Genomic DNA, 15,753 nt, shown 5'->3' on the forward strand with positions numbered 1-15,753 from the left:
CCTGACACCGTGAAAAAAATAAAGAAAAACACCCCACTTAGAAATTCACCAAGTAGGAGGATTTGACCAGGTGAGATTTTACTGTCCTGGAAAATATAATCCAGAGCTAAGGGGGTTATCACTCTTGCTCTTATCTCAGGAGTACTATGAGATATTTTAATGCTTAAGGAGACAAGACATGGGTTTAATGTCTCACCTGGTTAAACAAAACACCTCCTACAGCAGCGTCCCACATACCCATACTGTAAATCACAGAGACAAGTATTCTCCCTCCTGCAAAAACCACCTGCGGTCAGAGCGTGCAGGCATCCTCCCACGGACAGCCAGATCCGTCTCTATCTACTAGACTTCACGTGCTCTTCGGGGCTCCAGTGACCAAAGCCCTCTGTCGAAACCCTCAGTGAACCTCTTCTTCTCAACTGCAGGTGCCCCTTCCTCTCAGCCGACGCCCCTTTAGCCTGCAATATACCGTGTTAAATTAAAATGAAGAAGCCAACCGTAGAGAATCTTTCGTATCAAGAAATCCCTCCCCGTACAGCCATAAGTAATGTCACCGTAACTGCATGGCTTGATACTCAAAAACCTGAAACCCAGTCTCCCAGAGTCTTATAATCCCAAATAATATCATAGAACCCCAGGTGCAATGCAATTTTCCATACATCCTGCTATAGCGATGTGCACCGTGAGCTGAACGAATTCCTTTTATCCTCAGATCTGGAATTTTTGCCAATTTAAATGAAGTCTCGTACTGAAAATGCATGCGATGCTCACCGCTGGTGTTGGTGGGGTAGTGCCTGCGCTTCAGTTCGGCAAGCTTGGAGGCCACCTTGTAGCGAATGGGCTCAGGAATTCTGGCAGGGGGCCCTCCGTTGTCCAGTGGCACCATGTCCTGGTCGCCAGAACTCGAGTGACTGTCTTCGTCGCCCTGCCCACGAGATGACGCACGCCGTCACACGCCGTCACACGCTGTCACATTGGCTACCTGGGCACACTCAAGGCCAGTGGCGCAAGCATTGGTTTGTGAGCCATTTTGAAAGACACTTCTTTATATTTCATTTACGTTGTTTTCACAAATGTGCTTGCAGCAGTGTGAAGGACCCGAGTTGGATTCCTCATTACGGTGCCTTTATGTGGAGTGTGTACGTTCTCCCCCTGTTATGCATGGGTTTCCTCCATGTAATTGGGTGGTTTCAGATGCGCTCCCGTGGCCGTCTGGAACGCTCTTCCTTCCGATATTAGAAAGCTACTGGAGCTATATACCCTTAAATCTAGATGGAAACTTATTTATTTAGAACTGCGTTTTGTGTTTCATTTATTGTCCTTCCCCCCACACCTCCAATCAGCACGGTTGGCTACGTACGGTGCAAAAGAAGTTCAACATACGTACAACATATATGGCAAAATATACCAATTCAGGACCCTCCTGAAATCGAGTCATCAGACTCAGTGTGGCTTTTCTGGGTAAATAATTAATCAATTTTTTTCCCAGATATATATAAAGAAAGCTACATAGTTTTAGCATTTTTTTTTCTATCACATCTACAAGCACTTAACGTGGGTAGGTTTTATAAATAACTGCTGTTTACCTAAGTGTGCATAGGGCTATTTCAAGTTGGACTTATGTGGTTCAACACAAATGGGAAAACGCATGGGTAATTAGTCATACAAAGGGAACCTATGGAGCTAAAGGGACTTTTAAAAAAACACCCCAAAACACCGTGTAAATACAGGGTAAATGTAAAATGACAAGCCAAATTAGAGGGAATATTTAGCATCAAGAAATCCCTACCCCTACAGCCATAAATACTGCCGCTATCTTCTCATCTATTGCCATGTAAAGTAAGTAAGCATACTAGATTTTTTTTTTAAACAACTGCTGTTTACCTAAGTGCATGGGGCTATTTTTCAAAATAATGAGCGGTCCTTCTACATGTGACTCTTTTTCTGCATAACCACTTCTCTACGCTTTCAAAGAACTTCCCCAAATAAGCCCGGTCTCGTGACAGATTGATTTTGTTTTTGCCCATATATTTTGTAGCAAACACACATTTATAAGGGGGTAATTTTGTCAAATTTGAGAATCCTCGTTATGTTTATGCACCGTCTAATGACATTTTGCCATGAGTGCATTTGATTTCTGTTTGTCACAATTCTTAACGAGTGATTTATCGTTTTTGGGACTCCCTCTGGCTTATTTCCTTATCAAATGTGCAGATTTTAAAGGAGCTCTAGAGATACGAAAGCACAGTAATACAATTCCCAACTAAAAAGATTGTTTCAAAGTCACAGAATATAATTTTCATGACATTATAACAGTTTTACCATCATCTCTTGCCATAACATGTCTACTCCAATGAGCTCAGGTCACTGAAGGAGGTGAAATAACAGTTGAGACATTTATGGAAAATTTCACCATCAGGTGTTAAAGTGACAACCACATTCAATTAGGATCACCTGATTGATAAAAACTGAGAACTTTTAAAAACTGGCAAAACATTCAATCTGCCAAGTCAAATAACCTATAATTAAAACTGATTAATTTTATAACAGTGTACCTTTTTGTGAATGACTTAAATAAAATTATAGTTCAGCCCTTTGTCAATCCACTGCTGGATCAAGGTCAACTGCCTACTGTGTCAGTCATAGGAATTGTTTAACCATACTTCACCACGATGGTCAAGTCAAGTTTATTTCGCCAGGTGGGAACTCAAGAGACAAGGATAATCTCTTCTTGGTTCTTTCGGTAAAGTCACGTAGAAGGGAAGTAATAAAATAATAAAAATAAAACATAATAAAATCATTCTCACGACGTTTCGGCCACAACGCAAGCAGCCGTCCTCAGGTGAAGACCAGGTCTGTCGAGGCGACAGCGTCGCTTCACCTGAGGACGGCTGCTTGCGTTGTGGCCGAAACATCGTGAGAATTATTTTATTATGTTTTATTTTTATTATTTTATTACTTCCCTTCTACGTGACTTTACCGAAAGAACCAAGAAGATGAATCCCTGCAGTCACGAAAGCTTTAAATCGAAATTTAAGGATAATCTCATTTGCAAGGGTTACTTGGTTAATGTGGGTTGGTGAAGTTGGGAGCCAAAGACTGGTTCTGATATCACGAGCCATTGATGTTAACCGTGACTGGGAATCGAACTCAGGTCGCCGGGTTCATAGTGCAGTGCAAACCCCTATCTTTAATTGTACAGGAATAAAATAATGAACAAAAAATAAACTATTAAACAGCATTTATCAACAAGACATCCCCTTTCGATTTAAAGCTTTCGTGACTGCAGGGATTCATCTTCTTGGTTCTTTCGGTAAAGTCACGTAGACTCTGTCTTCTCGACAGACCTGTTCTTCACCTGAGGACGGCTGCTTGCGTTGTGGCCGAAACGTCGTGAGAATTATTTTATTATGTTTTATTTTTATTATTTTATTACTTCCCTTCTATGTGACTTTACCGAAAGAACCGAGAAGAAGACATCCCCTATACAATGTTCTCAATGACAGAAGCCACTAACAAATTACGAAAAAAATCAATTCATAACATAAATAGAATAACTTATTAAATAAATATCTTAGTTAACGTGTGTTTTTTTAGAGTAATGCACTGATGAAAGAGGTAACTGGCGGTGTGGGACTAGTGAGTGGGAAATGCAGAGAGGGGAGCAGGCTGGGAAGTTCAGTCGCATTTTTCCACAGGAAGGCAACACAGCTGCTGAATCAGCAGCCGTGAAACCAGACTTTCTCCCCGTCCACCACCTTTCACACAGCTCCGAGGTTTTTTTATTTATAATTTTTTTTTAGATTTTTTGCCGTCAGGAGCACAGCTTCTGTGCCGAGTTAACCAAAGCAAAGTTCACTCGAACCTATGACCAAGTAACCGTAAATGCACCCGGCTTCATGAGATGTCTGGTGGCAAGCAGGGTCGAGCCCAGTTGGTGTTTAGTTGGGTAAACCATCCCCAGGTGTTGTGAGATGGCCAAGGGATGGCACCGGTGATTCTCACCCCGTTGTATGCGTGGTGGAGTTCATCTGGGTATTTTTCGGTGAACTCACGTAGGTAAAAATAATAATTAAATTAAATAATAATGAAAATAATATTTTTTTACCTACGTGACTTTACCGAAAAAAACCTAAGAATATGAATCCCTGCAGTCACGAAAGCTTCAAATCTAGAAGCTTCAAATCTAGAATTCATCTGGGTACTCCGGTCTCCTCACACGTTAAGTCAAAGCCTCATTAAAACGGAGCTTGGCAAAGATCCCCATGTAGGACATCTCAAGAAGTCTTCCTCTAGATAGAGACTCGGTGAGGCTTTGCTGAATAAATAATGTACATTATTGTCATTAATATTAAACTGAGGGCTCTACCGTAAAAAAACACTAACAGTGTAGGTGTTTTAAGTTCTGCTGTATAGCTCTCCAATTTGTTTGAAATGCACCACGTGTTGTTTGGAATGAAATTCGATGTCACGCACCGAACGTTGGGCTTCGTTCAGGAACCGGATTCAATACAAAACGGTAGACTTATGTCAAATAACATGTGGTACAACCAGGAAACATATCGGAAAGCTACCCCAAGGTATCCCTCGGAGTGAGAAAGACAAGTGACAAAGCAGCCAGGTAAGGATATGCTCCAGTAAATGGGAGGAACTGGAAAGCTTGGCTCTGAAAATATCCAACATTGAATGGAGCAAATTGTGCTGCGAGGATTGCATGATGCGTTTTCTAATAGGGCCACAGAGGGATATGCATGCAAGATGCACACCGCAAATGCACCCACTTGTGTTGTCAGTTTCTCTCATCAACAGCTAAGTGACGGAAAAATAAGCGACGTAATAAAAGATGCCAACAAAAGTACACATTTCAAAATGAACAAAAGAGTGCAACTGAGGTAAATTAAATTGTCACATTCTTAATATTTATTAAGTTTTTATATTTTTAAATATGTTTATATGCATGGTGTTTGCATGAGCTGCAAGCATATAACATGCTGCTGTATGGTGATAATAATACTAAAATTCATGCCTTAATTTCCAGAAGAATAACTAATTCCAGGAGTGTCTCGCATTATGATTTTAGGTCAATTTAATAAATGGGCATTTATGATTAAAGTAAGATAGAATTTCTTAAATTGCTCACGGACTGGTCAAATTTACCACGGCTTTGATTGGATATGGCTTTATTCATCAGCAGCCAGTGACACGCAAGGGGATGGCACAAGAGGGCATGGGTCAATAATTGGCCTACTCTTTAAAGCAGCGTGACATTTTTCATGGCTAGTGATTGACATTTTATTGAGACGCTTACGACGCTGCAAAAATGAGCGTTAACAATCACAAATATATCTGCAGCTGAAATTTGAACTTTTTAAAATTACGATATTTATGAAGCCCTTTTTTAACAAGTGGCTTTTAGAAAGCAAAGAATGCATCGTCAACATCTGCGAGGAAACGTGATCTTGCAGGTTACTAAATGTTCTTAAAGCGGGCCCAGATAATCTTACCGCAGATCAAGTCGCTGTATTTACACAGCCTGGCCCGTCTGCTTTGTGCCAGTGTCACACGCCACACTAATAATCAGAACCACCTTCCTACCACGGGAAGTTTGGGAAATTGTGTCCCTGAGCTGTAATCACCTTAATTGCATTTCCAATTAATACCATCTGCATCGAGTTGATCATCTGCTGTTCAAAAAAAAAAACTAACCACAAAGGTATTCCATATTCATTTGATTAGTCACAGCACCGCAACAAGGCTGCCCCCCTTTTCTGAAATGAGTGTTCCAAGCCATTTGCAATGATTAACGGTGATGTAGATTTCTTTTACCCACCAACCACGGCACATTAAATGCTAATCACAAACGGTAACTGTGATGCTCATGCCATCCTCCGAGGGGTTTGCGTTTTGTTCGCCCAATTGTATATTTGAACATAGCCGATATCCAAATATCGACAGAGATGCCTACGTTTTGGCGCAGAATGTACGATTTTCACGAACGCGTTAAATAGCCTACGACCTTTTGCTCTGTATTTAAATGCAATATAAGCAGAGTCATCACACGCCCCCTATACATTGCAAATCGTGAACACTAATATCGGTATTAAAACTAGAATTCATTCCAACGCAGACAACGCAACCTTGCGATGCGTAATGAAACCTAGAGTCAGTCGCCCAGTCTCGTATTTTTTCACAATACACAGCTTAAACGCAGTGTCTTAAAGCAAAGAACTGGAAGTTATTTACCAACTTTCTTACAGAGCACACGGGGGGAAAGTATGTTACTCTATACCACATATTAGAAAACAGAGGGCAACAAAAAAAACACAAGCAACGAACCACGCCATCATTAAACTTAAATTGAGCATGATTACTTACCAATACAGGCAGCATCCTCTCCTTTGCAAGTGCAATAGTGAGCAGCACAAAAAAAGAGAGAATCGCTATTTAATGGGATACGACAAAGCGTCAGAAACGCCTGTGCAAATATTTAAAATAAACATGCAACCGAGGATCCGACGAGCAGAGAAAGGAAGTAATATGCGAAGATATAATTTCCAGCGTTGCTCGATTTGAAATCACGTTTTGAAGAAAAGTACAATGGGATGCAAAGCAAAATCCCATCTATCCATGACTCCTCATTAGAGTGGACATGTAGCACGTCTAATTTTAGCCCAGCGCTCCCAAAAAAAGATGGACACCACTCCATTGCCTTCTGCAAGCATCATCGTCAGCCACGGCCTATCCACTTCTGGATGAAGGCTTTCCCTAGCCGTCGCTGTCTCTCGCGCTCTCACGAGCCAACAGTCCACCGAGCTCATGCACACATGGGCTGATCTCGGTGCTCCAACTCCCCATTGGACATCACCTCACGTTGCGTTCCCTTCCTTTGGGCTGCCACTGCAGATGCGATTCTCTACCGATGAACATCATCCCGTAACGGTGACGTGTGTCCAGCCTCAGCCCACTTTGCTTCATCTCGAAGTGAATATGATGTCGTTAACTTGCATATACGGACACGTCTTTTCTATCATGGCAATTTCTTGTTGCTGGTACATTATAAGCGACACCTGCAAGAACAGTCCTAAAATACACATCTCACCAACGCTTAAGACTTTTAAACCAACATGCATTAGCAAACAAGGCAGCCTTTTTGAAAAAGTAAGCTTCAAATGCAGTTTATTACACCTTGTCCTGACCTTCACATTTCATTATTCTGCCTCTGATATAAAGACCTACCTCCAACTGACACCTAAGCAAATATAAACTTAAGAACACTTTCCTTATGGGGTGACTGACAATCATTGGTAAATATACAATTTTCACATCCTAAAAATATCCCCCAACCCCTTCTCCCACTGACACAGCAAATGCATTCAGAAGGGTCATAGGTGACCGTAGTTGACTTACATGGATAGAGCCCTTAGCTGTCTCCGCTATCCAGGAAAATACATTATTCATTACTTAGGATTTGGTGGGAAGCCAAAAGTCAGTTCTTATTAACACCAGTACTTTCTCCAAGTATTTCTTTTAAGTTTATTATAAAGTTTAGACCTGTTTTTTTACAAAATGCTCCATTCAGTCTTACTTTTCTATGCTTATATAAGAAAGTGTTTTTTCATTGGTCTCCCCATCGTGTTATAATGGATGTCGAAGTGGGAATGTGTGTGTGTGTATACGGATAACGCGCTAAGCTATGAACCCGGAGATCCGAGTTCAATTCCCGCTCGTGGCCAACACAAGCAACGATGATCTGAACCGGTCCTGGACCTCCCCTAGGTCGACTCAGCCTCAAATGAGTAAACATCGCCACTCAGGAGACAAAGGCGACCGGGCATGGTGCTGGCCATCCACTCCCTCATGTGCTGTTCCGGCCTTCATTAGGTGCTCGCGAACAGCACTTGCCCCAACAGTCTGTTAAGGATTTGAAGCTTTCGTGACTGCAAGGATTCATATTCTTAGATTTTTTCGGTAAAGTCACGTAGGTAAAAAATTAAAATTAATAAAAGTAAAATAAAATAAAATCGAAACGTCGTGATTTTTATTTTATTTTTATTTAACTTTTATTAATTTTAATTTAAATTTTTTACCTACGTGACTTTACCGAAAAAACCTAAGAATAGTCTGTTAAGGCTTTACAGGGATCTTTGATTTTGTTTTGTATGGATTGGACAGAATCACGGCCAAGACTAATAAGTCCAACGCTGCCAACCAAGGCACCACAACACAGAATATAATAATACCTTCATTTTATGTAGCATCATGCATGCCAACAGCATCCCACAACGCTGTACATTAATCATATATCAGCACCAAAACTCATATACGCGGTTGGCTACGCACGGTGTGGAATAGCCCAACACACACACCCGTGCATACACACCAAGCAAATAAAAACCCTACGACCAAGCAAAACAAAAAAAATAATACACAAATTAAGAAATGGCACCAAAAGAAAAAGCACAAACAAAAATAGTTATAAAAACAGATAAATTAGTCCATTATGACCGATTCAAACTGATACGATACATTATGGCTCACAATCAGACCTCCTATCACAGGATACGAGATGTCAGGACATTTAATCAACCCTGCATTCCACTCAATAGAGTTAATTAAATGTAAAAAAAAACTAAGCTGATTATTTCATCCCAAAATCACATTTAAATATTGTATATATATGGAGATAAAAGCCTTTGTGTTTAATTCTTAATATGTTGTCTGCTTCCTAAGAAATAAAATGCTCATGGGTGAATATCTTTTGAAACATGAACTCTCCAACATAAAAGTGGAAAAACACATTGTTTGGAACACTTAAGTAACACTGCCATTTCAATAAGCGATTACAATTTTTATTTTAGAATTATTTTTATGTCAGGTGTGTTTTTTCCTGCCTGTCTATGTAACAGCCTGCACGTGCGCGAATGATTGCTCGAGACAAGTACACAATGCTGCACTTATGGTGCATATAATGCCTTAAAAGTGGCCGTGATTTGCAACTGAAAACCTCATTTTCAACTTACTGCACTTGCATTTCCAAACATTAATCTGTAGTGAAACGCATGAAGCAGAAAAAGGGCCAAAATTGCTTGGCCATGTTTAAGCTGGCAGTTTATTAAACAAACATCCTCGCCCGTAATTAATGGCTTAATTATTTCATGCACGCTACCTCCAGGATTGCGGCACAAAAAAATGTGAAATTAGGGAAACACCACCGAGATGGTCATGCTTAGTCCAGCGCCTTCCGCACAAAACCTCTAAAAGTATTGAATGTCATGCTTTTGGCAGGTTTTATTACGTTTATCGTAACTGCTTAAGTGTGTTTAACATGTCAATACTGTAATTCGCTGCACACATGTTGTTGGTATGTACATGGCATTTGTTTCTGTGCACCTGTTAGTCAAGTGTGAAATACTGTGCATGCTTCGATTTAAAGCTTTCGTGACTGCAGGGATTCATCTTCTTGGTTCTTTCGGTAAAGTCACGTAGAAGGGAAATAATAAAATAATAAAATTTAAACATAATAAAATAATTATCACGACGTTTCGGCCACAACGCAAGCAGCCGTCCTCAGGTGAAGACCAGGTCTGTCGCTGTCTCCCCGACAGACCTGGTCTTCACCTGAGGACGGCTGCTTGCGTTGTGGCCGAAACATCGTGAGAATTATTTTATTATTTCGATTCTACGTGACTTTACCGAAAGAACCAAGAAGACTGTGTATGCTGCTTAGGATTCACACAATGTATTCCTAGGAATGCTGCTGCTAATCGGATGCAAGTAAAAGTGAACATTTATGCTTTTAATAAAAAGAGTCTGCAGTCCAAAGGCGGGCGATTGAGCAGAGAAAGTTTTAGCAGATTAGGACAACCACATGATTCAGAAAAACCTCGTGTGACCGACTATCCACTCCTATTATTAGGTGGCACAGACTTAAGGCTTACATACCGAAGCAAACGCTAATGTTTTAAAATATGCAAGATGGACATTTCTGCACTGGTGCAAATATTTTTTTTTTCACTTGGAAAAATGAAACATTCCAGCATGCTCAGCCAACCAAAGAAAAGTGCCAAATTCTTTTGCACTATTTCTCATCGGCTGATCATGCAAATGAGTGCGCAAAATGAAAGTCCCCAGCCTCATTGTTGCACACTGCAACCCGAGGCCACTGCTCACTGCCAAAAACGAAACGATATTTTAATTAATCTATCTGGAGCCAAGCGCAGTTTTATAACGATATTGTGAAAAACAAAGGGGGCGTGTACCGCGTTCCCAAATTGAAATGTTCACACTGATCAAAACAGAATGGAGCAAATGTTTAGTTAAAAAAGAAAACAAGACTCGTTTCCCGAACCCAGAGAGCAGAAGCAATGCTGCACACAACCCTACTCACTCCCTGATGTGCTTTTCAGATTGTACCGCGTGTTATTCAGCAACATATCTAACGTTTCGCTCCACGTCCGGGCATCTTCTACAGTTTGTGAAGGAACTGAATATTAAGTTCCTTCACAGCAAAAAACTATGCAACAAAATTGCAGTACACTACTATTACACAGTATAAGAGGAACCTACCCCTGGAATTGTGGGTAACAGGCATTACATGGGACAAGTGTAACTTCAGAAAGTAAATTTTCTCACTCTAATTACAAACCTTTACTCATTTCTACGGTGACAGTTTATTGGCCAATTGTTTTTAATCTATTCTGATAAACACGATCCATCTGTTGCTTCAAGGCAACAGTGGAATTTGGAAGTGTTTTGGTCATGCCAAAAGGGTTTCTGCTCAATTTCATGTTTCCTCCTTTTTATTTTACTAAGCGTACTTGAACAATGATGCAAAAACCGATTCAGAATTAATTCTCCAAAACGTTCCCTTTAAAGCTGCGGTTTTTGTTATGCATATATACATGAGCAGTGGTCAAAACAATTTGAAAACAAGACACTGCAAAAAAATCAAGACTACCATAGTTTGACATTTTCGTCCCACTTATGAGTACAAATAACACTATCTCACAATACATTAAGAGCGATTACATTTCAAGTAACGTATACAGAGTCTGCTCAATTTAATTGTCCCATTGCTTTACTTTTTTTATACCGACGCTCATGCAAAAATAAACCTCATATTATTATTACGGGACGGGAGAATTCGTCTGCATTATAAATAATCGTAAAAGCATCAGTTTTCAGTTATATATCCCATGCAGCATTTTCATCTGAGGGGGCAGTGCAAATTGTCCTTTAAGTAACCAGTATCGAATGTGTGCCACACATTTTATAATTTCCAGAGGGTGACATTTTCTTACTGAAGCACCCATGGCAAGCAGCTGGCAGATGACCAGTGCAATGAAAATCTAGAGAACTTCTAATACGCTTAAAAACAAACATTAACAATTTCTGCAGGCAACGGAGGTTTTCTGTTCACCGAGCTAACCCATAACTGGGGTCCGTTTATGCTTGTGTGAAGGAGCGCATTGCATTAAGTGGTCAAGTGCGAATTAAGGAACGCGAGTGCTTCCACGCATGTGGAGGAGAGTGCCTGCCGGTGACTTCAGGGCCAACGGACCCAGTAAGCGCAGCGTTGTGGCTGTGCGGCAGAGGTCGCAACCGGGTACCCGATACCCGTACCCTACCCGATACCCGGCTACCCGTACCCGGCCGGGTACGGGTAGCCGTTTGCGACCCTGGTGCAGCCGGGTACGGGTACGGGTAGGCCGTGAGTCACTGGTGAGTAGCCGTTTGTCACTCATTTCGGGTAGGGTACGAGTAGGGAACGAATACCCATACCCGGCCGGGTACGTGTACGGTTACCCATTTGCGACCCTGGTGCAGCCGGGTACGGGTACGGGTAAGGAATCAAAACCCGTTTGCGACCTCTGCTGTGCGGGTACCACGTCCCAGTGCTGTTCAACTCATATCAGTCTTCAACACACGTACCGGGGAGCTTATTACGCAAATGCGGCACACAATACCGCCAGTCACCGTCCAACGATGTGAACAATATATAAATATAAAAATGCCCGTTTCCTTTTAAGCTTAGTGAAACAGTTGTATATAGTGAAATGCACTGTGCATGACATTCTTGCTATGCTTAAGGGTCACATTTTGAATCGTCGTCTTGAACCAAGTTATAAAAGGCATACGAAGGCAATTTGTACAGTGTAGTATAAGCAAGTACAGTAGTAACGTCTGAATATAAGACTGTAAGGTAACGCGAGTATAATTCAGGCTACAAGTGATTAACATTACAGGTCTTACCTCGATAGCATCCTTAAACTCATCCTCCAGTGACTGTTCTTCGCTGTCGTCTGTGCTTGGCTGCAAAGACTCATGGGAAAAATATTTTACGGGATCCTCCATCAGACCCTTCAATGAAACAAAAAAGAAAAGAGCGAAGTTTCAGAGCATTAATATTTGATAGTTTTAAATAAACACTCCGCTCATAGTATACAGTTATTATGGCTACATATACAACCACACTCTGCATAAATAATCATGAATTATGAGAATTTTATGCAAATGTTAAAATTGTAACGAAGAAGTCGGGCAACCTACTCCAACATACCTAGAGGATATACTCGATAAGAACACACACATTGAAGGAAAATAAATTACAACACGAGTACCAACTTAACAATGAAGATGTTTATACCCTTAAGTTACAGTGGTGGCATTACTGGAAGCGTTTAGATTGCAAAATTACACATTCAGCAGTCAAAGGAAATGACTCCCATCACTTAAGTGTAAACTATCCCACTATGCTTTTGACTGATCATATGACCAACATGCAAACAGGAATTTGCCAGGAGTAGACTGTTAAAAAGAAAGGCCCTTTCCAAAACCTCTCCATTCTGCAACATTAACCTTTTGGATTTTACAAGGGCTCTCTCTACTGTCTGAACAAGACAGCATGGTCATAAAAGTTAAATTAACTGCAGATATTATCTGAGAAAGTTGATTATGTAAGTAAAACTGTGGGATTTTCATGAATATAGAGCCCTTTCATGCTCCAGACGTTTGTAGGAAATTAGCTCTTTTCAAGCATAGCCAAAGAGTACTTTCCGATGCAGTACAACACCTGGATTTGGTCCCAACGAGAGCAGCATTGGTCCGCGTCAGCCTAAAGCCCCCTGGGTTTCTTACGTGGATAATGTCCAGATGAATAAAAGCTTATAACGTGTACAAATATTGGCTCTGCTTCCTTACAAAAACAAATATCATGTTCAACATGTGCTCAGAAATCTGCACAGTAACATACCTTGCAGGCTAACCTGGGCATGGCAACATTTTCCAACTAAATCCAACTCTGGTCATTAAGAGTTTCTAAGTGTTATTAACATACGGACAATAAATAAACGATAGTCTGAGTAACGATGACTACGTACGGTGCGAAAGAAGTTCGACATACGTACATTGTTATAATGGGTATGTTTTTCAGCAGTTTCGAGATGGTTAGTGTTGTTTCCATGTTCATGTTGAAGTCATTCTCCCAATCCGATAAAAAAAATCTTCTAAAAAAATCACTGTGAATAACTTTGGCAAAAGCGCGTCACCTTGTCCGAGTACCCCGCTGCTATGCCGTTTTGTAACTTCATTCTTGTATATGCTTTTTAGAATTTGTAAATATTTCTTAATTATGCCTTGGTAGTGAAGGTTTTGGATGACTGCATCAATTTCAATTGAGGAAAATGCATTTTCATAGTGTACAAAGCCTCAGCACCATTATAACGCAGTTTCCAAGTGGTCGACAACTATTTTCTTGAGCTGCAAGACCGAGCAGGATACTACAATGATACAGTAACGTGGCAGCGTACTCTCAGTTATGTGTACCGCAATCTGCGAGTACATCGTATCTTGTCAAACTTAATCGTTAAATTATTTGAGGAAATCGTTTGCGCTTAATGTTGTTTTTGCTGAACGCAGCACTTTTCAGAAATGCACCTACCGCAGTGTTTTTCACTAATTTTCAGTAGGGGGCCACTTTTGCCAATAAGACATCAGTGTGAGGACCATCCCGCATTTGAAACCATTGGGTTTGACAGCACGACGATGTGGTGTTTTCACATTTGTGTATTGTCGGGGGCCGCACTAATGGCCAGTGACCCCGTGGGTCTTGCAATGAAGAACAGTGATCTACCGTGTTAAAAACGACAACTAATGGTACTTCAAATCCATTAATCTTTTGCATAATCTTATAGATACAGGTGTGTGAAGGTAGAAAAACCCTCTCCTAAATCTGTTTTGCTCATGTGGTTGGTTGGCCTCTAAATTGTCTTTTCTTCCATCCTCAATCATTGTCAACCACTGCAGAAATGGAGCCATGCGATTAGTGCGTGTTCAGGAGCTACATGGATTTTTTTATTGCGAGACTGAGAAATGGGGATGGACTTTGTGATGCCTTCATCTAGCAGTGGATAGGTCACAAATGATGATGTACCCAGACTTCTGCTTATTTTAATGGTTGCGCTCAGTTGATAATACACGTATATTACATTGTCAATAATTGAAAACATTGCCAACAATGATCAATGTTGTTATTGCAAGAGTATGCAAAGTCCGCCTTCTTGCAAATTAACTATGTACATTTTAACAGTGACGATTCATATGAACAGTGTTCGCCTTCATTTTACTTTTACTCCGAATATATTCAGTATAATTTTAGGAATATGTAAAAATGCACGAAAACACGTGTAACCATGTGCTCTAACCGGGTTCGATCACGAGCGATCAAATTACCACAGCGTAAAGCCACACAGAGTGTTTCAAATCAATATCTCTCAACAGTTTCATCTCATGAATGAACGCGTACGCTTCAGCGTCAATGACATCAGTTGAACAGTTCGTGTATTTGCTTACCAGCGCCCTTAATTACGGGGCATTCCACATTAACCCCTAATTGGTTTTGAATGGCTGTTTTGCCAAGAAGAAGTGGCCAGCAAACGCTGTAAAAATGTGCCCTCGACCACCAAAGTTGTGAGCGCGTGTCTGTTTTTTTTATTCATAATTAAATCATCTGCCAGAATTCGTTCTCATTTGTTTCATATATATATACAAATACTACCACTCTCCTGGTTATTATTATTTCTGATTCATCCGGACCACACACTGAACGTGGGGACACATAAAAAAAAAACCAACGACTTCACCTTTACTGCAATCAACTACCCCCCACAACGTGGCCAAACCCCTATAACAACCTTGAACAGCCATCAATCCGCATCACTCGTCATGAGAACAGTTGTATTAAGATGTTAGAACACCAAACTGAAACCTTTTTACGAGGAATCATTTCTGCATTAACCACAATACTTGTAGTCAGAAAGCAAACAAAAAACACACTCTGATAATATATGCATTGTCCTTGAAACTGATTGGTCCACACCAGAGACAGCTTTCTTTTGAGCCGAGTCACAAAACGGTGTTAGACCAGAGGACTCCTTTTGGTGTGGACCAATCAGTTTCAAAGACGATGCAAATATTATCAGAGTGTGTTTTTTTTTGCATTTTGACCACAAGTTTTGTGGTTAATGCAGACATGATTCCTTGTATAAAGATTTCAGTTTGGTATTCTAACATTTTAACACACCTGTTTGTTGCCAGAAAAAAAGGGGAAAACCTATTCTCATATTTTGGTACTGGCAAAGGAGGTCCCACAATGTAGCCAATCACTCGTCATCTTTAGCAATTATATTAATAAAGCTGACATCAACGTGAAAATCGTTAAACCAATGTCACGATTGCCGCCGCCGCCAACACCAG

At 40.6% G+C, this 15,753-nt stretch overlaps 1 protein-coding gene across 3 annotated transcripts in view; it reads right to left on the minus strand.

Moving 5' to 3' along the window:
• The window catches only part of ZFYVE27 (zinc finger FYVE-type containing 27), a 54,674-nt gene that overhangs the window by 17,661 nt on the left and 21,260 nt on the right, over positions 1–15,753 (minus strand). Inside the window, exons 7-10 of one of the 3 annotated variants that reach the window (XR_013636577.1) lie at positions 12,253–12,360; positions 6,376–6,396; positions 772–925; positions 287–458 (exon numbers count right to left, since the gene is read on the minus strand). Coding sequence is in view for 2 of the 3 variants with exons in the window: in XM_078855511.1 (XP_078711637.1) it covers positions 772–925; positions 6,376–6,396; positions 12,253–12,360 (283 nt within the window). In the remaining variant the exon portion in view is untranslated. The remainder of the gene's footprint in view (positions 1–286; positions 459–771; positions 926–6,375; positions 6,397–12,252; positions 12,361–15,753) is intronic. The other 2 variants (XM_078855511.1, XM_078855512.1) reach the window with 2 other exon arrangements.

The sequence above is a fragment of the Lampetra fluviatilis genome, chromosome 4 (genome assembly GCF_964198595.1).
Source record: "Lampetra fluviatilis chromosome 4, kcLamFluv1.1, whole genome shotgun sequence".
NCBI lineage: Eukaryota > Metazoa > Chordata > Hyperoartia > Petromyzontiformes > Petromyzontidae > Lampetra > Lampetra fluviatilis.